Genomic DNA, 23,472 nt, shown 5'->3' on the forward strand with positions numbered 1-23,472 from the left:
ATTATAGAAAACCTATAAAGTCCACCTCCAGCGAATGAGTCATATTTTGAATGATTCCCAGTGGTTGCTCTGTTTATGTGTGAAACTGATTTTCCCATTTTTATTCTTGCAATTGTAAAATGAAAACTGAAGCCAGCAGATTAGAAGGTAACCCCTTTTGTCATTCTCCTCTACCTACATCTGATGTGATTTCGTCAGCTTAATTTCTGTCTTTGATGTCGGTGTCAGCTGTCCTTCCCTGACCAGGCTGCTCATGAGAACAGCTGTTGGCACCGGATCTGTCGTGTCTTTCAATACTCAGCCAGTCAGCCTTTCTTTTTATTAAAAAAAAAAAAAAAAGAATCCCGTTCCCTTTTTATGCATAAAATAATAATAGCAATTTCAACCAGCCTTCACACTGGCGGTCATGGTTGTAAAGAAGAAAGAATATAAAATTATTTCCGTCATGCTCTTTAGTTTTAGTAAGCATATGATTTTGGTCAGTCGTGCTTGTGCATCTCAAACACATGAAACGCGAATGTCTTCTGCTTGTGTTATGTTTTGTTCAGGCTACATGCTTCCATGGTTTGTGTTTGAAATCCACTGGGGACCACTTTCACGTCAGCTTTAAATTATATTACGCAATTACCGGTGCACAGAAACAGATAAGACTTCCATTGTGGGGCATGTTGATGTATTTCAGGTGTGGTAACTGAAACCCCAAACCAGGAGCTGGATACATCTTAAGAGAAACATTGTGCAGACAGATGTGTTTCATTACAATCATTTAAAATATATTGCTTCCCTACTTTGCAAGTACAATTTGAACAAGAACCTGTGGCTTGTAAAGCTCGAAATACATCAAACTGCTGTGCAATGGGAATTACATTGTTTCCCTGTAGTACATCGCACAGCTCTTTCATTTTATGGAAACACCCCTCATACACACAACTTAGGTGAAACTGACTGAAGTTTTTATGGTTACGAGTGTTTTGTTTTGTGTTATTTCTTAGTGCTTATGAATAGGGAATTTCATTCAACTTTAGCGAAGGTAAAGGCCCAGGTCCACCAGTAGGTCATCAGATTGCACCTATATTCCTGTCACAGTTCTTACTTTAATGCTGCAAGGGTATAAGTATGGTTAGAAATCACTTAAAACTGTATAGTAGTTTGTCAGCTTCATCATTAGCAACAATAGAGTGGATTGAACGGGTACACTCTTGCCGAGATACTCACCCTTTGCTTTGTGGAAAACGCTTTAGCCAAAACCGCCTCCCCTTTTCCTACCCACTCTGATCATTTCTGTTCTCGGAGTGGACCTTGTTCCTCCCAAGGCCCCTTAATTTTTTAAAATTTTGCGGTTCATTGAGATTAATGTGAAAAAGCTGAAAAAGCAGTGGACTAGTAGAATGCGGTCATCTCTGCGACGTTCAAGGATGTAGCACAATCCACTCAGTGACAGTCTAATCCTGCAGTTCAGCCCTAATATAAAGCACACATTTACACAGAGGTGCTGTTTGTCTTCTGTGTTGTATGATCTTTCAAGTTCCCAAAATTATTTATGTTCTGCTGCTGAAAGGAGGGTTATGTCTCTCTCTCTCGCTCTTGCTGTGTCTCCCCCCCACCGCTCTCTCTGTCTCGCTTGGTCGCAACGTACGTCTTAAATTAAGCAGACAGGCTTATCTGGCGCGCCGATTTTAGCGTTATTATTTCCATGAAGCTATTATCGATTGTGAAGATCAAGTGGAGTTCAGCCTTCTGCAGACAAGCTTTGAAGTGCCAAGTGTGTGGCGAGACTGTCTCTGGAAACAAATGATTACCTTGGACAGCGCAGGAGGGCCAGATTTTTGTATTTTTTGTCTTTCTGGAATTAGTCTTTTGTTCTGGTGGTCAGGAACATGAAGTCATTATATTTCAGGGTCATGTATTTGTCATCACGTGGGTTCCTGCCAGCACACTCTGGTGATGTCACATGCACGTAAGGTGTTTGATTTCTGCACTTTCAACCCCTGATGAGGAGGATTTTCCTACAAAACTGCATGTCACTCGCTCCCAGTGCTTCTGGGATACGGAGTTGTGTTTCACTGAGTATCGTTTCCCACAGCTCCCAACACTGGCTTGTTCAAGCTTGCCCAGATATGTTTTACTCATCACTATGCTCATGGTTTCCATTCTACGTTGTCCCCAATTACATCACACACTGCACATACACTCTTCCCATGTTCAATAAAGATGTAGACACTATGAAAACAAATCTGAAATAACAGAGCATTACATTGGATTTTTATGTCGACAGGAGCAAAGTAACCTGTTTTTTTCTCCATTCCTAGCTTCCTATATGTACATAAAATGTATATTCTGAATGTTTTTTCCTTTTCATTTGATTAATTTCTCTGTAGTATTAGGAAAATCTAGATGGATTTTGGAAAGCTCAAGGTAGAGAGGAGAGCCTATGGTTTAGAGGGAGAGAATCATGTGTTGATGTCTCATATCGGCCCTCGTATTCACAGTCTGTGAATTCACAATGACTGCCCCTCTTATGCAACATAGACCAGACAGCAGTATAGCAATCCGATAGCTGTGTGTGTGAGTGGGAGAGAAAGTGTGTGTGTGTGAGAGAGAGAGAGAGAGAGAAAGTGTGTGTGTGTGTGAGAGAGAGAGAAAGTGTGTGAGAGAGAGTGTGCGTGCGTGCATGAGTGTGTGTGTTAGTAACCTATATCCAGATGTTTCCTCCATTGATCCATTTGTGCTCTCCGCTCAGCCTGGAGTGAAAGTGGATGTGCGTCTGGGTCAGATAAAGGGGTTTCTTATCCCTTATTTTTGCTTTCTCTTTTTTCTGCTTCTTTTCTCTTCAGAAGGCTGGGATCTGTGTTCAGGTTAAAGCCTGAGGAAACCTTCCACAAACAAGATGTATCAAACTTCCCCCAATCCTGTCTCTCTCTCTCTCTCTTTCATTCTGTCTGTATCTAATCGGGTTTCAAAATTATTCACAGATGCATTAACATTTCCTGTACAAAGGCATTACATATAAACACACAAAGCTGTACTACCAAGCTAGACTTAAATTCCAAAGAGTAATGTCATTAAATGGTTTGAGCCATGGTTTGTTACAGCAGATCTTCCAGCAGCACATTCATGTACAGCATACAGTCCACCTGAACAATAATGCATCCTGTTTTTTTTTTTCTTCTTACCGGACCTTCAGCATCAGTAGCAAATGCTTGCTGGAGGAGAGCTGAGATGAGGAGGCCATTGCTGGTGTAGTGCTGGCTCAAGAGATGTAATAGATGGAGCATGTGTTAAAAGCTTCCTATGCTTGTGTTTTTCAAATATTCAAAATAACCAAAGTTTTCTTTTCTGACAATTCCTTGGTAACTAATCTTGACTTGTGGCTTTTGGTGGGGCTCTTCAATTTTTACCCTGGAGGCCAAACCCTCCATTCATTAATTCACTGATCCTTCACATAAATCCCCCCCCCCCACTGTCCTACCAATGCCAGCTACCCCATTCCTCAGAGTCCTCAATGTGCATGAAGTGAATGGGCCTGAGTGGTGCTGGTTACTGGACAGGTGTCTCGCAGTTCCCCAGAGAATATTATCTTGATTTGACCAGACTGTGGTGAGACAAGCACAGGGAGGATGGGCCACGCATCAGGGAAAGATGCAAAGGAGCTTTTAAGCCACACGAATTGAATGAAAGACAAGGATTCGCCACAGGTTAGGTTCATAGCGCCATCCTTGGCACTGTGAATGAACAGTGTCAGTTCCCTGGCCATTAGCGAGATGCACAGCTGTGGTGAAGTGAGTCATGTCCTTTTATAATTTTTTATGTAATATTTCAGACAATTGCCATTAATCACAACCTATGAGAGAACATGCACATCAGAACTTGGCACAGAACGCATTGTTTGTTTCTGTTGGTATGCTACTCTGCTTCAGTCATGTGTGCCAGTTTTCCTTTTTTTACGTTTTGTTGATTTTTCCAGATATGAGTATTGCTGAATTACTTTTGTTTGATGCCGTTTGCTCGAAGACCACTTCTACAGCGTGGCCCTCTGCGAGTAATGAAAAAAGAAAAAAACAAACAAGAAATCAAATACATTACCTCACTAACACAAGAAGTTGCGTACCTCATCCCATTTGTTTTCTTTCCACGTCTTGGTAATTTATTCCTGATACAAAAATGTGTAATAGTGGCCCAGCATTCCAGCTCGTTTCATAATGATTGTTCATCACTTCATGTATTTATTTTTAAGTGCTCCTTTCTTGGTGCTCTTTGTTGGAATTCCCACCCTGTATGCAAGGGCCAGGCAGTCATCGAGTATATTTTTAAGTTTTCATAAGGCAGAAAAACAAATTAAGTGTAATTCAACTGGCCGTTAAGGAAAATACCCAAAGCCACTTCAAAGTGAGAATCTCTGTTACAGGAAAGCCGGGTTTTCTTTACCACACAGGGAAGCGTGTGTTGATGAAAACGGCAGTCTCTGCTTCTGACTGTACTAAACCAAGCCACCAGGGGCAGAGACGCAAACCTCTCAGAGCGGGAATGTGGACCAATGTGGAGTATCGTGACTGCATTTTTATCTTTATTTTTTAATTATTTATTTAGTGTGGTTGCTATTGTTATTTTTGCTTTGGTATGTTATTGTTTCAATTTTTTTTTTCCTCTCTAGAAATTTGCATTAAAATGAACCCCCTTTACATCGTACATAATTCCATAATGAAAAACATTGTGTGCTGGTGTTTTTTTTAAGCTGTTCTAAATATGTCGGTTTTCATGTTGACACCCCGGGGATGTGAAGGCATCTGCAGCTGCAAGAAAGTTGGCTCCTGCGCTGGGAATTATGGGAGCTTGGGGAGTAAATCAGAGTCAAAAAAGCAAACTGAGGAAAAACAAAAAAGGAATTTAAATGGACATTAATGTGGGCGAAAGGGGGCACTTAAGAAGCTGTTGATGTGCGTGCACGTGAATGGTAATTGGTATCTAGTTATAATTAAATTGGAAGCGCTGGATTTCTGGAGGGAAAGCCATATTTAACATGGGAGGATGCAGATACTTTACAGTGCAGGTTTGGAGTAGGAGCTCTGTGCGGCTTTATCAAACATCAGTAATTAGCATTCTCCGCTAAGGCACAGTAAGAATTACACAGCAGATTGACAGTGCAAATCACAGTGCTCACCAGGGTGCTCCTAGGGCCTGCTGCTCCTGGGTGCTGTGGGTTGTCCATTTGTGACAGGAAGGGGCGTGTGACCCCAATCCAGCCGCTCTCATACTTTGCACGGCTTATCTGCTATTAACAAGACCGGCACTGAGATCCCTCGCTCCATTAGAATCTGTTGTTTCTCAGACACTTATAAACGTACCAAATCGCAGTAAAGGAGAGGTGGCCTGACCACAGGGTGGGGGGGGAAGGTGCCTTGTTTAATCTAGCCATTCATTGCAGAGGCATGCATCATTTGCAACGGCATCGTTTGCCAATTTCCAGGTTCGCTATTCCGTTCCCCAGATTATTGTGTTTTTGGCAGTTATGGTCAGAAACCTGTTACCAGCATTAGGAATGTAAATGATGACCATCACCGCGCTTGCATAACTGCCGTCAGCTTTTCGTTTCATTCAGCGCTCCAGCTAAGACAGAGTAACTGGAGTTAAATATAGGATACATTACCATTTGCCATATAACCTATGATCCATGGAATTGGGTTTAACACTAACATACAGACAAGGCTGTAATTCATGGTAGCAGGAGGTGAGATTTTTAGTTTTAGTTTTTTGCACTGCACAGTTGCTCTGATCTGAAGGAGAAGTGTATGTTTTGGCATTTCTGGCATATTTTTTCCCCCTCTCTGCTTTGTCTTTCTAATTTCTTAGTCAGTGTCGCATAAGGTAATGGAAGGAAGCAGGCCCGGGGGAAGGCCAGGGCAGTTTGGGAGCGCTGTGGTTTAATGTGTGAGATGAAGTCAGCGTCTGTGTGGCTAGCCTGCACATCAACACTTCCAAAAACCTGTATTTTATTCATCAGCACTAATGAAACAATATAGTACTTTAAAACAAAACCTTCTAAAGGGGCTAGCATACAGTTTTCTCTCTACAGAAGTAGTGGACTAAAAATGAACGAGTTTAAATCTTCACCATTGAAACGGAAGTGTAGGCAAGTGACATCTATCCCACTGAGTGCCTTGGTTTGGTGACACTGAGCTCTTTTCTGACCAGTCAGAGCGGGGGGGGAGCATAACACTTTAGATTAGTGGATTTCAAATTTCACTTTACAAAATAATTATGAACCAATCTCTTGGCACAGGAATGTTTACAATGTCTGTATATATGGGAACAATGTAAATGTTGTCATTTTGTTAAGGATGTCAGTTAGTACCTCATTATTAATAGTCTGTTAATACTGTATATTTTCAGATTTACACCTGGAATTTGCAGCCCCTCACCTCAAAAGTTACTTAAAACAGGATGAGTGACAAGCCATGCAAAATCAGGGCCTTCATAGTTTTGTATAACAACAGAGCAATTTTGTGGAAACCAACCAGTGTCTGTGTAAAGGAGCTCATTGATGGTGATTATAAATATCCCATGCACACATAGCAATTCACTTTAAGTGTAGATATTATTAATACATTGTAATGTGGGATTTAATTTTAAAATCATTTTTTTGAAATCTTATCTACAGTCCATCTGTAAGTTGTCTTGTTTGATCACTGTTTACTTTTAAATCATTTTATTCTTGGAATTGGAGTAGATATGGATTCCTGTGAATCTTCTCTAGATAAACTTGGAATTTTTTTAAGGGATTTATTGGGAAAGAGATAAAATCTCTTGATGAGAAACACAGTAGAGATATAGAACCAGCATTAATGTTTGCTCATTTTTTCTCCATAGGGAATTTAAACTGTTGTGATTGCTCTAAGTAACTTATAGGGGAATTCCACTGAAATTCCATAGTTTCTCAGGTTATTCTATAAGTAGAAACATATTCTGTGCAGTGTGATTATCATGTCCAGCTCATTCCATGTACCAGAAATCAGAGATCAAGAATAGGCCATGCCATCACAGGGATGCTAACTCTGGAGCTGCTTTAATGGAAGTCAATGGGGAAAATCAGAAAAGTGTCGAAAATCATTTAAAACTAACATTGCCCTGTGATTGGTGCTGCTCTGGCCCATGCTTCCCTATGATTGGTTCTTGACTTGCCTGTCTTGTTTCCTTGCAGGTTGTCCTTGAAGATTGAGCCAGGCAATAGCTCTCCGCGGCTGGTGTCCTCCAAGGAAGACCTGGCCGGTGAGCTAAACATCCATATAACAAAATAACAAGCTTACAAAATCATTCTTAATAAACTGAAGCAGGAATGCATTATCCGTACCTGGTTACAGGTGTTACAATTGGGTTTTAAATATCCAACAGAAGAACCAGGACAAGCTGTTAAATTGGTCTGGTTGAGCTGACAATGAGCTGATCTAGACTGCTCACACACAACAAGTAGCTAAATACACTGAGGCCCCCACGAGCAGCATGGTGCAATTGGAAAGAGTTAAACGCTTTTGGACTGGAGTTACAGCTGAGTTCCCTCTGACACAAACTCCCATCTCCACTGTATATATGGTGAGGAAATGTTAGATGCAGACAGTTCTTTTTTTCAGCTCGTTTTGTGATGTGTTTAACTCATTTCTGAGACCCGATACCCGAAATCAGTTTGAAATATGCGCACAGTAATCCAGCTGAGCTCAGTGTGATTGGTCCCAGCGGTGCCTGGAGTTCCAGAAAGGATTCCCATTTATTTAGTCACTGAATTGAAACCTTTTCATTCCGCACTGGTGTGATTTAAACCACCTGCAAAAGCCTTGCACTGTGGAGACATGTTTTTTTTCTGAGATTGCTTTTGATTGCTCCATGATCTTGCTTGGTGAATAATATTCCACATTTCAGTTCTGACAGTGGCTGTTTTAGGTGGCATTCATAAGCTTGAAAGTTGGCTTTTGTTGATCCACTGCTGGATGAAGGCCTGCCCAAGATGTTTGCAATTTTCAGTGTCTTTCTTCCAGGTTCTGCCAGCAAAGCCTCTAATCTCCTGTTTTCTCTTGTCTGCACTCTTCTTCTTGGTCGTTGTGTGTCCCTCATGATCAACAACTTCTTTAGTCCAACTTCAAAATTATATAAATACATAACATTTTTAAGCATTAAGAATTTTCCAATCCAGTGAACTGTTGTGACACAAATGTATGATACGTGAGTAGCTTTCAAATAATAGCTAAATGGTTGAACTCTTGTCTAATCAACAGGGGTCATTTGTTGGTTTTGATGTTGCATATCACTTTAGTTTTTTATTTTATGAGGATGTAGCAGTATGCTACAGCTGACACGACCTTGCTTTGGAAAAATATATAATTTTGTGTATTAGAAACACAGAGTACCTGTGTCTGATACTAGCTATCCTCAGCCTGTTTCTACCGGCTGTCATCGGCAGGGTTTTCACAGTAAGGGCAACATTCACAGCACGGCACGCCTGACTACAGTGCTCACCCTCTCCCCCGTCCAAGTGGCAAGTGTTTTCTCCTTGCTGTCTGTTTGATTAAGTATTTATCACAGAATTGGCCACGTTCCTAAATTCCACAGTCTCTTTGGATCCAGGAACAGCAACAACTAGTTGCCCAAGGTTGCTGCTGAAATCCACTGAGTTGCCGCTGGAATTTAGGTTTACCCCCATAAGTTACCTGCCTATGATGCCCCCATTCATCCCACAACCGAGAGGATGCGAGTGCTGCCCAATCTAAGGTGAAGTTTGAGATGCAGAATTAAGTCCATGCCAGTGAAAACTGTGTGCTCGTCAGGGTGTAACCAAACGTGTGCGTCTGTGCGTGCCTGAGAGCCAGTGTGCGTGCCTGCCTGCCTGCGTGCACGTGTGCCTGTGTGCATGTGTGTACAGGAGCTTGGACAAAAAAATAACCCCCCCTTGAAGCTAAGCAGCCCTCAGCACTGCTTGGCTGATGCCAGTAGTGATGTCGCCCTGTTGATGTTCCAGAATCCGGTGGGGGGGTTTTGTAGTATGGCTGCTCCATTCCAGACGGCTGTCATATTGGCCGGGCAGCTCGCAGTGGGAGGGGGGACAGTATTGTGAGTGAGCACAGCATGGTTAATAAACTCCTACAGTGCACTCACTCAGAAGCAATTTTGCAATGGAAGAATTAAGTAATTGGCTACCTTTTTCACCAGGCAATACAAAGAATTATTGCAGGGCTTTAAAGGGTGAACGCTGGCCTGTTTTCATCATTACATGTACGATCTGGAAGGGAAATGCGGTTTGGCTCCTTAGAGCAAATTGAAAAAGAATACGCAAAACTAAAAAACTGAGCCTCTATATTTACAACCCACTAGTAGAAAGCTGTCTGGCCTATCGCCTTCTATTACGTCTTGTTTTTAGTTTTGTTTATAAGTCTGTTCTTGCTTAAGAAGGAAAATAAAAGCAATTGATGAGAGTTGAATACATGCAACAGAATTGAGTTCAATTGCAGTTCTGATTAAACATATCAGCGCAACTGATAATCCTTCATGGCGGTTTATTGTCCTTTTTATTGGAACTGCTGTGTAGGAAGATCTTTAATGTCCCTTCATTTTGTTATACCTGCAGAATTAGATGCACTGAATGCAACCTGAAGAAATAAATCCTGCATTGAATTACACTACATGGCCAAAAGTACGTGGACACCAGTGGTGTAGTCTAGTATGAAGTAGTGGGTGTACTGTCAATTTACCAAGCCCCCCTCCTCCCCGTGCCGGCCCACAAAGTGACATAATCCCTCAGAAAAATCAATGGGAGACCTGGGTTTTTGGCGTAGTGGGCTTAACACTACTGGGTGGAGCCACTGCGGAGCACTTGGAGGGATGCCTGTGGTGCTCGAATCCCAAGCAGGAAGCTCCGAATGCACCAGCTACCCAAACATTTAAAAAAAATGTTAACATAAGGCTCAGATACTATGTGGGTTCAGACAGAGATTATTAAATGCAATTCAGCTTTTTCCAACACTGTATTTGTTTCTGTTTTTAAAGACATTTAAACAAGTGAATCATTTTGAGTGATTGTTTCAAAAGAACATTGTATAGTGCATTTTGATTCATAAGTGAATCATATTCAATCATATTTATTCCAGTTACATTTTTAACAAAATACTTTAAGGACTTCATGACCTTGTATGAACTCTGGTCTGTAAACAATTAATATGAAGAACAAACTGCAGCATAGCTTTAAACTACTCAATTTCAGACCTCTCAATGAGTTTTTGCTGTTTTCGCTTCTTGTTGCATGTACAGATGTATGCAACAACAAGTAGCTAGAGTTGGTAGCTGCACATCTGGCACGTGGAACCTGACCTGAAAATGTTTTGTCACCTTACATGTCCATATCGTGCATCCCTCCCATTAAGCTTGCTTAGTTATTAAAGGCCACACACAATTTTTCTATTTCTTAAACATAGAAAAAAGAAACTGAAGGCTAAATTATATGTCCCTAACTTGAAATATAAATGTACTTCATATTGTTAATTTTTTGTTTATTGTGAATTTTAAAAAGGAACGTTATGCATCACTGCTCATTTTATAGTGGGCATACAGGGAATCCTAGGGGGCATACTGCATATGCCTGCGTATCACGTAGACTACACAACTGGTGGACACCGGCTTGTCGAACATCTCATTCCAAAACATGCTAGAACAGCCTCCACTCTTTTGGGACGGCTTTCCACTAGATGTTGGAATATTGCTGCAGGGATTTGCTTCCATTCAGCCACAAAAGCATTAGTGAGTTTGGGCACTGATGTAGGGCGATTAGGCCTGGCTCACAGTCAGCGTTCCAATTCATCCCAAAGGTGTTTGATGAGGTTGAGGTCAGGGGTCTGTGCAGGCCAGTCAAGTTCTTCCACATCAATCTAGACAAACCATTTCTTTATGGACCTCACTTTGTGAACGGGGGCGTTATCATAATGAAACATGAAAGGGCTTCCCCAAACTGTTGCCTCAAAGTTGGAAGCATAAAATCATCTAGAATGTCATTGCATGCTTTAGATTTAAGATTAATTCTTCAGTGGATCTAAGGGACCCGAACCATGAAAAATGGCCCCATACCATTATTCCTCCTCCACCAAACTTTACAGTTTGCACTATGCATTCGGGCAGGTAGCGTTCTCCTGGCATCCGCCGAACCCAGATTCGTCCGTCAGACGAAGACCAGATGGTAAAAGCGTGATTCATCACTCCAGAGAACGCGTTTCCGCTTCTCCAGAGTCCAATGATGGCGAGCTTTATACCACTCCAGCCAACGCTTGGCATTGTGCACGATGATCTTAGGCTTGTGTGCGGCTGCTCGGCCATGTAAACCCATTTCATGAAGCTCCTGACGAACAGTTCTTGTGCTGACATTGCTTCCAGAGGCACTTTGAAACTCGGTAGAGATTTATATGTGCTACTCGCTTAAGCACTTGGCGGTCCCGTTCTGTGAGCTTATGTGGCCCTCCACTTTGCGGCTGAGCTGTTGTTTCTCCTAGACGTTTCCTGTTCACAGTAACAGCATTTACAGTTGACCAGGGAGATTCCGTGGAGATTGCATGGCTGTGTATTTGATTTAAACTCCTGTCAGCAATGGGTGTGGCTGAAATCACAGAATCCACTAATTAGAAGGGGTGTCCGCGTACTTTTGGCCATGTCATGTATGTGTTAGTAGGTAGACTTTGTGCATTTTAATTGAGGTTTAGAAATGATCTAGTAGACTGAATAGAATTAAACAGCTATTCCACACTGGCTTGCTGCAGCTCGTCGTAGATTTGCTCGAGCTGAACCAAAGATCCAATTGGATGTATTCTGATACACAACCTGGGAGACATGTTGCAAATTGAACTGTGGACCTCACAGTCTGTGGAATTATTTTCGATTTGTCGGCACTAAAGATCAATAATGAGTGCGATTATGAAGGCCCATTGCCAGGAGTTTAAAAGATACTTGTCTCTTCATTTTAACTGCCAAAGAGCTCTCTCCGGTTTGCAGCATTAAAATGTATCTATATATAAATAAAATTGTTTATACAAAGCAAAACTTTTTTATATATATATATATATATATATATATATATATATATATATAGTTATTTATACAAATCAAAACATTGTGGTCTAAACAGGCCATAGGATTTGAATGTTGTAAGCATCTAAACTCAAAAATCGGCATTTTCCACGAATCTGTGCAGTTGAAACTGACAGTGTTTTATGCCTTCCTGGAAAGCAGAGTAGCTTCGGGCAAATGTAAACACAATTTCATCCAACTATTTTAAACATATTACCTATTGTTAAATTATAACTTGTGCACAGTTTCCATTATCCAACCCAGTATTCTGTTTCCATTTTAAAAGCGCAATACTTGAGAACGGAAAGATGCTTGCATAGCAGACTTGTGGGGGCGAACATGCTCACACACGGGCAGATCAACAGACTGCAGGGTGACCATCCACAACTACTGCAGTGGAAAACGGCAGCCTGTCAGCCAACTTTAAGATCTTAAGTTCTCTGGACATGCTTCTCCCTGCTTTCCCTCCGACTTCAAAGTTATATAAGCAGTTATATTTTTATACTTTTTGTAAAACTGCCGGGGACACCAACGTCATGGCTCCCTCATAATTTTTTTTGCAATCCTTAATTTTCCATGTAAACACTTAACTTACGCTAACTGTAATTCAGTTGTGGAATTTGTTTGCAAGGGTTGTCCCAGTAACCAGTAAACAGTTTCCCTCATGCCGCGTGTTCTTATTACAACGCTATTGTTAAAGGTCCTGGCTATCATACATTTATTGCCGCCGCTTAACTAAATGGACAGAAAAGATCAGGAAATTCGTGAAAGAAATCTCCAGAAAGAAAGATCTCAAGGTCTCAGGTTTGGTTTAACATCCCCAATGCAGCTGTACACCTACATCATATTTCACATTGGGCTTCGGCTGCTCACCACATGTCTGTTTACAGCATGCACACCGACAGCAATGTGCTATTACACAACATAGAAACACTGGACAGGGGACAGAGTGTAGTCAGAAGAAGACCTTCAGAACAGTAAACAACTACTCTGTGGCTTTTGCCAAACGAATGAGGTAGTATTACTCATTTGCTCCTGGCAGCAAATGCCAAAAGCAAAATGAAATATTGTTCTGTCCAGCAAAGATGTTGAAGAAACTGTTATTTTGAATGCCTTTGAAGGATGTTTCTGATAGTGACGTCATGTGAGGCCGTGCTGTCCAAAGTGAGCCGTGTTAGGGGTTGTTTGCTCCACAGAGTAGCGTGATACATGCATGTTTAAGATTAGCCAAGTCACCTCTAATCCAAAACAAATGTCAAGATGTAAAACAGGTCAGCTGACTCTTGTCTGAGATCCATACCAAAAGTTCATGACTGTTGTTTCATATCTACTCTGCTTTATCATGACTTCTGACTAATAGAAACATTTGGAAAACAAGGAGATTTTACTTCTCATATTAATATGTTGAGTTCTGGGTCCAGTGAAGCACACGAGGGATGGCTGGAACACAAGATGAAAGCTCTTGGGTTTCTGAGGACTGGGACAGGTCAGCAGGAGCGGGTCAGCTGGAACAGTGTTTCAGTTCTGACACTGGCTGCTGCCAATGTCTAACTGACTTCAGACCTGCACAGGCCAAGGTACAAGGCAGAGTCCCTGTAGACTGACACATGGATAAACAGGAACATCATGACAGGAAATGGGACAGATGTATGATCCAGTGGTTAAATGGATGTGTTGATGCACAGATATATTAACTTTATACAGTTTTCCATCTTGACATTTTGAGCTCTCTACGGGGGTGTGTTGCTTCTACCAAAACGTGGATAGTCTTGTTTTGATCAGTAGACTGTCAGGTTCCAGAATATGTCATAATTGTCAGTATTTCCTGAGATTTTGTATTGCTACTCAGACCAAGTATCCCCTGATTTTGGGGCGTAGATGGGGGTGGGGGGGGTATAAAAGCCATCAGAGAATGCTTCGTTAGAAAGCTGAGAGTCTCAGCTTTCATGGGATACCAAACACTTGGCAAACAACACAACAGTGAAGACTACACATGGGATTAAAGAGAAGCACACGGATTTGGTGCCCTTTTAAGGGTACCAGATGGATTTGTCAGTTTAAGGGGTTACATTTAGTTAAACACAATTATTACATGATATCTTTTTATCTCCAATTGTTTATTTGTTCTGTGCTTTAATTTCAGAGTACACTGAGACATTAAACTCTGTAAAATCTCTATAAAAACTGAACAAATTGAGGTGTTCTAGAACATTTGACCGGTAGTGTATAAAATGAACATAGCCCCCTGCAGATATATTCGAGTCAAGCTTTCCATGTACGGTTAGCTCCATCCTTTCTAGGAGAGCTTTGTAAAGTCTTCAGTAGCACCATCCTGGTACCATATTCCAGAAGTCTTTGGGGAATGTGTTATGATATAATAGCATTTGTTGTAGTCAGAGCTGCATTGTTGCCACTATGCATCTCCTTATGTTTTCCAGTCCTGTACGATAAGGGAGTGCTCATAAAGGACAGCTGATCATGCAGCTCAGTGCAATCACAATTAGCAGTACCTCCATGATTGCCATTCTTTTTTACAACAAAATGGAAAAAATGCTATAATTGAGTTTACTAGTGAAAATATGAGACAGTTCTGAAGAAGACCGATAGTGTTATTCCATTCCCGCCCACCCCATTAAATAAATAACATTTAATGTGAGGATAAACCATAATTCACAATCACAAATAATTACCAAGCACAGTTCTTGGCAGTTATCGGTATTAATTAAAGTTGGGACAGGTCTAATTACTCCAGTCTGGCCAAGGTTTTTTTATGTGCTTTATGAGAGAATTACAGTAATCCCTGCTTCACACTCCAGAAAGATTCAATCATATGGTAGATGTGGTGAGATGTTAGTGATGTGGGTTTGAAGTATTTATGTATGCAGGAGAAAAATAAGTGGAGTGAGGCAACCTCTGTTGTAAACCGGCAATAATGACTGTAATAATCTTCATTAAACCAGTAGGATGTAAGGGAACATGCCAAGATGGCCATCGGGAAACAGTAGCCCCACTGTTACTGCTGGGTAATAAAAATCACAAGCTCTTCATAATTGACCAACATTCCTGGAGTCAAAATGTGCAGTTACATGTGACTCCTGTCCTTCGATACAGACACCGCCCTTTCGCTCTATCTTGACACGGAGACGTCTGGTGTTTTTGTGACTTTCACTTGGGTGCAGACTGGGCTTATTTTGACAAGAACTAAACTCTTGACAGAATTTAGTGCTGTGGGAATGGAAGGAGCGTCTGTCCCTTTTTCACAGGCACTATAATTCGTCAAGACCTCAGGTGCAGCCACTGACCATCTGTGACCACACAACCTCCAAATTTCTTTCTCGCTGTCGGCAGAATTGCCTTCTTGATCGCAGCCCCAGAAGTTTTGTTTTCAGGAGGTCAGTGATGTAAAATTGCTCATGCCGACCCCCCACTCCCCCTCCCCTTGATGCATTGTTTTTGGAAACGTGGAATCACCCCCATATGGGCGTTGAGTAAGAGGCTTACAGTGATCACAGAGTTATAATAGGACAACACATGTGGATTTGTTTAGGATATCACTTCACCTCATGGAAGTTCTGTTCTCACTTTCCACAGCGGGAAAGCAGGATCAGGGGGTAGCAGCTCCTCTAATCGGCTCATTATTTCTATAATACTCCCCCCCAGTGCAAAAAAAAAAAAAACTTGACTTGTATGTTTCATAAGATCTTGAACCCATCCTATCACTGAGTGCTACTTGGAAAGCTGGTGACACACATCAAGACTTGTGGCTAACTGATCAGACACACGCAGGTAGTTTTTTTAACAAACTCTACAGACAGCCAAGTTTTGTCAGTTGGGGGAGCTGGCTGTCCTTCCCTTTTGAGTTGCATGCTAGTCCAAGGAAAAACGAATCCTTCAGCCCTTCAGGTGTGCACAAAGCTCTCTCCAGTATGGCTTTTGATCTTTGTGTCACCCTGTGTTCAATTAACTGATCGTTGACTTAATTGGTCACAGTTCACATCTAACATGGCAGGTCTTCAGCAGATATATAGCCTGGGACCATAATGCCTGCATCCCTGACTCGGACTGGAAGGGCTGGCCTGGTTCCGGTCCACTCGTCAGTCGTCAATGTGCTCCTGCCACGTGTGCTTTTAATAATTTTGAGATGGAACGGTTTGTCATGGGCTTGCGTGCTACTGAGGCCCTGGTATCCAGACTCGGAGTCACATTTTCTTGTTAACAAAGCCCAGATGGAAGTGGTGAACATGGCTAACTTATGACTGTTGTAACCTACAGCACTCCAGCAACAGGCTTTGATGTACTGTGCACCGCTGAGTGTGCAGTGGAACGCAGAGCTTTCTTGACGTTTGATCATGGAAAGTTTAACTCAATTATCAAACCCAGGCTCAGAAAAGAGCGTTGGATGCACCTTGCTGCGTTAAGACAACTGGATGCTTCTTTAACAGCCAGTGACACGGGTTCAGTGGCCCCATCTGTTGTTTTTATTTAGTTTGTTGGGTTTTTTGGTCTTTTATATTAAATCAGTCGATGTTTCACCCTGATGTACCCAATACTCCTCTGTTTGTTGCCTCTTGGTCCTTGATCCTGGAGATGGTTACTGTTTCAGGGTCTAAAGACTGCATTCATTAAAGTGATAATTTGGTTCATTGAAGCGCCAGAGAGCACTGAAGGATCAAAACGGGCCATGGGGCCCTCCAGGCCTCAATGTGAAGATCGTCATTGCATTTACTCAATTAAGGGCAATGTTTTTCTTAGTCATCTATGGTTGTCTTTATGTCACTCGTTAATAACAATGTAATAATTCAACATATAAAGTGAACTTATTCAATTGTTAATGATTTCGTTCCCTTAATTTGAGACTATGAGAACAGGATTGATTTCCCCATACAGGCTTCTACAGATGCAATGTTAGCTTGCCCCCCTAATACAGGAAAACTGTTCTGCTCTCTTTACTGTTGATGTCATGAGCCCGATGGGTAACATTAGTAGGTTACTGTATATACAGAATGCTGTTTCTAGTAAATTTAAGTGGTTTCTGGGAAATACCTGTCCACTGACTGACATGATCCTCAGGAAGATGTGACCTGGGGGCATATCTGTGTCACTGCTGATTGCGAGAGCCCTTCCAATAACCCCTGCAACCCTCCCCCAACCCTACCCCCTAGCAGCCCAGAGACAAGTTCAGCAGTAATCAGCAAATCGGAAAGGGATTGCTTTCACTGGTGCCCACGGTTAAGCACCTGAGCCGCCACTCAAAATTAACAGAAGAAACTCATCACATTATTAAAAAAAAAATTTTCTGGAATAGTTTCATTTTCCCTAAATATCTCATAGCAGTGTTGAAGTATTAATCGGTCTCTGTTTTTCTCTCTCTTTCTTTTGCATTCTTTCTCTATGCTTCTGTTTCTTTCTCTGTCTTTTGGTTTCTTTCTCTTTTTCAGTCTTTCTCTTTCAATGCAAATAAACCTGTATTTGTATAATCCATTCAATGCACATTATACAGTTAGGTCCATAAATATTTGGACAGTGACAGTGACCCTCAAATTAAAGATGAAATTCTACACTTAAAGCACACTTGACTGTTTCCTTCCAAATCCATTGTGGTAGGGTACAGAGCCAAAATTATGACAATTGTGTCACTGTCCAAATATTTATGGACCTAACTGTATACCCCTTAAAGTCGAGTATGTTATCCTTTGCCTTCTACATGCAGGGTGACCTGTGACACTGTCCTTTAGCATTTAAGCTACTTCAGGGGGTTTTCAGGAGAAACATACAACACCGAATTCAAGCCTAGTTTCCATTAAATCTTGGGATAATCGGTCCAAGGTTAGCCAGGAGTTTGAGACGTGTTTAGGGGATCTCTGGGGGGGTCTGTCTGTGGAACCTATTAAGCAGTCCTCCGAAAAGCCCAGCAGACATCAATCGGATGTAAATTATAAGATCAATCAAATATAAATGAATATACACAGAGGCATGATGTCATGGTAAGAAAACCCTGCCGAAACTTACGATATGCATGAAACGTCCTGTATGATAAACAGGCCAGTGCTAGCCATATAACTCATGCGCATTAAGTCAGCAAGCCGACGTGCTGAAGTTTTAGGTCATGTCTGTGTTTAAAGTAGCTGACTTGTGCTTCTGTTTTCTATATAATTGACTCATGAATAGGCTAGATGCATATTCAGGTCTGTGCGAGACCAGAGCCAGAAACCATATTTCTCTGCTGACCCAGTCTCAACATGAGATCAGATTCCCCAGCTCAGTACCAATTAGTCCCGGGACTTGTTTTCTAAAAGGTGCTGAAGTGATGTGCAGCAGCCCTGCCAACTGTTTCTTCTGAGAAGTAATGTGTTTGTGGGCTTCAGACGGGATTTGTTTTTATTTTCCAGTTGATCAGGTTTCAGTCAGACGTAGGGAATGATGCCGGATCGTGAAAGCAGAAGTCTGCCAGGTTAGGATAGGTTTTTTTTTTTTGTTTGGTTTTTTTTTTTAGCCTTTGATCTTTGTGGAATCCCATTTTTGAAATACTTTATGTAATTATTACGTTTTATATATATATATACACTCACCTAAAGGATTATTAGGAACACCTGTTCAATTTCTCATTAATGCAATTATCTAACCAACCAATCACATGGCAGTTGCTTCAATGCATTTAGGGGTGTGGTCCTGGTCAAGACAATCTCCTGAACTCCAAACTGAATGTCTGAATGGGAAAGAAAGGTGATTTAAGCAATTTTGAGCGTGGCATGGTTGTTGGTGCCAGACGGGCCGGTCTGAGTATTTCACAATCTGCTCAGTTACTGGGATTTTCACGCACAACCATTTCTAGGGTTTACAAAGAATGGTGTGAAAAGGGAAAAACATCCAGTATGCGGCAGTCCTGTGGGCGAAAATATCTTGTTGATGCTAGAGGTCAGAGGAGAATGGGCCGACTGATTCAAGCTGATAGAAGAGCAACTTTGACTGAAATAACCACTCGTTACAACCGAGGTATGCAGCAAAGCATCTGTGAAGCCACAACACGTACAACCTTGAGGCGGATGGGCTACAACAGCAGAAGACCCCACCGGGTACCACTCATCTCCACTACAAATAGGAAAAAGAGGCTACAATTTGCACAAGCTCACCAAAATTGGACAGTTGAAGACTGGAAAATGAGTCTGATGAGTCTCGACATTCAGATGGTAGAGTCAGAATTTGGTGTAAACAGAATGAGAACATGGATCCATCATGCCTTGTTACCACTGTGCAGGCTGGTGGTGGTGGTGTAATGGTGTGGGGGATGTTTTCTTGGCACACTTTAGGCCCCTTAGTGCCAATTGGGCATCGTTTAAATGCCACGGCCTACCAGAGCATTGTTTCTGACCATGTCCATCCCTTTATGACCACCATGTACCCATCCTCTGATGGCTACTTCCAGCAGGATAATGCACAATGTCACAAAGGTCAAATAATTTCAAATTGGTTTCTTGAACATGACAATGAGTTCACTGTACTAAACTGGCCCCCACAGTCACCAGATCTCAACCCAATAGAGCATCTTTTGGATGTGGTGGAACGGGAGCTTCGTGCCCTGGATGTGCATCCCACAAATCTCCATCAACTGCAAGATGCTATCCTATCAATATGGGCCAACATTTCTAAAGAATGCTTTCAGCACCTTGTTGAATCAATGCCACGTAGAATTAAGGCAGTTCTGAAGGCGAAAGGGGGTCAAACACAGTATTAGTATGGTGTTCCTAATAATCCTTTAGGTGAGTGTATATATATTGTTTTGGGGTTTTTTTCAAGTTAATTGATAAACATCATAGGGACCCTGAACATCCCCAGCTGTTTAAATGCAAAATTAAGCCAATTAAAGCAACCGATTACTTGAATTGCACACTCAATGAAGTGACGGGGGCGATCTCGGTGACGCTGGCCAGCTGTAGGCCTGTAAACCCTGGAGGACCCCTGTCCCGCTCTGCTGCAGTGTGGAGTGCTGTAGTACTGTACTGTGCCGTAGTGCTGCCCAGCGAGCCCTCTACCCTTCCCTGACCTCTGACCTCTGACCTCTGTCGCCTAGGGCCCTCTGAAGTGGCCGCCTCGGTGAGGTACAACCGCCGACCCACCTGCCCAGACGCCTCGGTCGGTGCCCATATGCCCACCCCCCCCGTGTCCCGGCACAGGAAGAGCCACAGCCTGGGCAACAAGTGAGTGCTGGGGGGGGGGGGCTGTGGAATTGCCATGGAGAAATAACACTGTCCTGACCACGTCACCCTGGCATTTACCTTGCTGTACTAATTAATACTGACCATTACAGTGTGAAATCAGCCTTAATGTACTTACCTCCAGGGTAGTGTGCATGTTTATTTTACAGTATAAAACTAGGCTGTTCATATTTCCTATACAGTAGCAAGGAGTGCCATGTCATCCTACGCTTTACAAACACATACAAATGTTCATAATATTCTCCCCGGGGTGCATACTATAGCATACTGTCTGGTACTCACCATACTGTACATTTACAAAAGCATTTGAACAAACACAATAGCATATAAACCCACATTGTGGCTTACTAACATCCACCATACTGTCATGTCAAAGTACAGCAAGGGGAAGCATGTATTAAATAATGACTGAACTTCCACAGACCCAGCCCTGCCATAAAGTGTGGGTTGATTACACTTCATATTTCTTAATAATGATACTAAATTACAATCCAAGGTATATTCTGCCAGTGTTTCTGTAGATTTGTTTTAGTAGTTTTATTTGTTTTGTTTGTTTGTTTGTTTTTTTGTCTTAGGTTAAGTTCATGTTAGATCAGGGTTATATGAGAAAAATAAATAGGTTTGTACATTTCTTAGGGGCTCAAGTGATTCTTTAGAAATAAATACAAATTACAGTAGATACTCAGGATAAACATCATACACATAAAGTATGTCAGGAATTATGCCTTCAAACATTGAGGATTAACAATCATGTGGCAAAATATTAATTCCATCTCTGTCTATTCCCCTCCCTCATTCCCCTCTCTCTCTCAGTGTGATGTGCCAGCTCAGTGTTGTGGAGAGTAAAAGTGCCACGTTCCCCACAGAGAAACCTCGTCACCTGCTGGACGACAGCTTCTTGGAGTCTCACAGCCCGGCCAGGAACCACACGCACAACTCCGTCTTCACCAATGGCCTCTCTCTGGGTAAGGGAGGGTAGGCCACTGACCGGTGTTCATTTAGCCTTGATTGTCTGTCACTCTTTCATTCAAGACCACAAATATGTTGTGGAGTATAAACTCATCTCAGAGTGTAAGAGTGTGTGTGTGTGTTTGTTTGTTTGCTTGCTTGCTTGCTTGCTTGTTTGTGTGTCAGGAAGGTCTAAAGCAGTTGTCCCCACTGTCCCTGTTTCCATAATGGTCAGATGCCATAGTCCGTTCCAGGCTCAGCCCAGGGATATCAATTCAGTCACTGTCTTACATTTAGTCATGTTAAATGATCCTAAAGGTTTCCTAAGCAGGGATCAGTGCCTCAGTTTGTGTTCTGTTTTCATATAGTGGGGTTATTCTAGTCAGAAAGGTTAGTTCTCAATAAACATAATTATTAATTAATAAATGTGACATTCTAGGGACACTTAAGCACTTGTTGGCTAAATTATAATTAAAAATTAAAAACGAAATGATTTGTGCTGCTGATGCTTACTTGCCCCTCTGTAAGATGTTTGCTATGCAGTAGCAGGGCTGTAAGCCATCCCAAAAGTAGAATAAACTGTTATTTTTAAACTCTGTTGAGGAAGGTTATGACTGATTATTTAAAAAATGCAATCAAATATCAGCATCAGAAAAACAGTTGTGTAACGCCTTGCATGCCATGCATCTAGTAAATGCTTTGTATGAACTCCTCCTTCATACTAAGTATTTTCATACTAAGCCCCCCACTGTAGACTTGTGGAACATTTGTGAACTCTTTCAACCACCAGAGGGCAGCAAACACTGTCTCTGACTGTGTCAGTAACTAATGAAGGCCAAACTACACTCACCTAAAGGATTATTAGGAACACCTGTTCAATTTCTCATTAATGCAATTATCTAACCAACCAATCACATGGCAGTTGCTTCAATGCATTTAGGGGTGTGGTCCTGGTCAAGACAATCTCCTGAACTCCAAACTGAATGTCTGAATGGGAAAGAAAGGTGATTTAAGCAATTTTGAGCGTGGCATGGTTGTTGGTGCCAGACGGGCCGGTCTGAGTATTTCACAATCTGCTCAGTTACTGGGATTTTCACGCACAACCATTTCTAGGGTTTACAAAGAATGGTGTGAAAAGGGAAAAACATCCAGTATGCGGCAGTCCTGTGGGCGAAAATGCCTTGTTGATGCTAGAGGTCAGAGGAGAATGGGCCGACTGATTCAAGCTGATAGAAGAGCAACTTTGACTGAAATAACCACTCGTTACAACCGAGGTATGCAGCAAAGCATTTGTGAAGCCACAACACGTACAACCTTGAGGCGGATGGGCTACAACAGCAGAAGACCCCACCGGGTACCACTCATCTCCACTACAAATAGGAAAAAGAGGCTACAATTTGCACAAGCTCACCAAAATTGGACAGTTGAAGACTGGAAAAATGTTGCCTGGTCTGATGAGTCTCGATTTCTGTTGAGACATTCAGATGGTAGAGTCTGAATTTGGCGTAAACAGAATGAGAACATGGATCCATCATGCCTTGTTACCACTGTGCAGGCTGGTGGTGGTGGTGTAATGGTGTGGGGGATGTTTTCTTGGCACACTTTAGGCCCCTTAGTGCCAATTGGGCATCGTTTAAATGCCACGGCCTACCTGAGCATTGTTTCTGACCATGTCCATCCCTTTATGACCACCATGTACCCATCCTCTGATGGCTACTTCCAGCAGGATAATGCACCATGTCACAAAGGTCGAATCATTTCAAATTGGTTTCTTGAACATGACAATGAGTTCACTGTACTAAACTGGCCCCACAGTCACCAGATCTCAACCCAAAAGAGCATCTTTGGGATGTGGTGGAACGGGAGCTTCGTGGCCTGGATGTGCATCCCACAAATCTCCATCAACTGCAAGATGCTATCCTATCAATATGGGCCAACATTTCTAAAGAATGCTTTCAGCACCTTGTTGAATCAATGCCACGTAGAATTAAGGCAGTTCTGAAGGTGAAAGGGGGTCAAACACAGTATTAGTATGGTGTTCCTAATAATCCTTTAGGTGAGTGTATATCTCTAGCTGTTTGCAACAGCCGTCTTGAAAGGGGCATCATGCATCTATTTGCCTTTTCAAATACTATTATTTTCGCCCAATTTATTGACACACCCTGCAAACTGAAGTGTAAAAGCTGTTATGCTAGAGAGGCCTGTCACGGTTCTGGTTGTCATT

General features: G+C 42.0%; 1 protein-coding gene across 2 annotated transcripts in view; it reads left to right on the top strand.

The window, feature by feature from the left end:
• ralgps1 (Ral GEF with PH domain and SH3 binding motif 1) overlaps nt 1-23,472 on the top strand; it is a 199,765-nt gene that overhangs the window by 163,611 nt on the left and 12,682 nt on the right. For both annotated transcript variants that reach the window (XM_066713155.1, XM_066713156.1), the window contains exons 11-13: nt 7,196-7,263; nt 20,156-20,282; nt 21,114-21,265. In XM_066713155.1, the coding sequence (XP_066569252.1) occupies nt 7,196-7,263; nt 20,156-20,282; nt 21,114-21,265 (347 nt within the window). The remainder of the gene's footprint in view (nt 1-7,195; nt 7,264-20,155; nt 20,283-21,113; nt 21,266-23,472) is intronic.

The sequence above is a fragment of the Amia ocellicauda genome, chromosome 9 (assembly GCF_036373705.1).
Source record: "Amia ocellicauda isolate fAmiCal2 chromosome 9, fAmiCal2.hap1, whole genome shotgun sequence".
In the NCBI taxonomy this organism is placed as follows: Eukaryota; Metazoa; Chordata; class Actinopteri; order Amiiformes; family Amiidae; genus Amia; species Amia ocellicauda.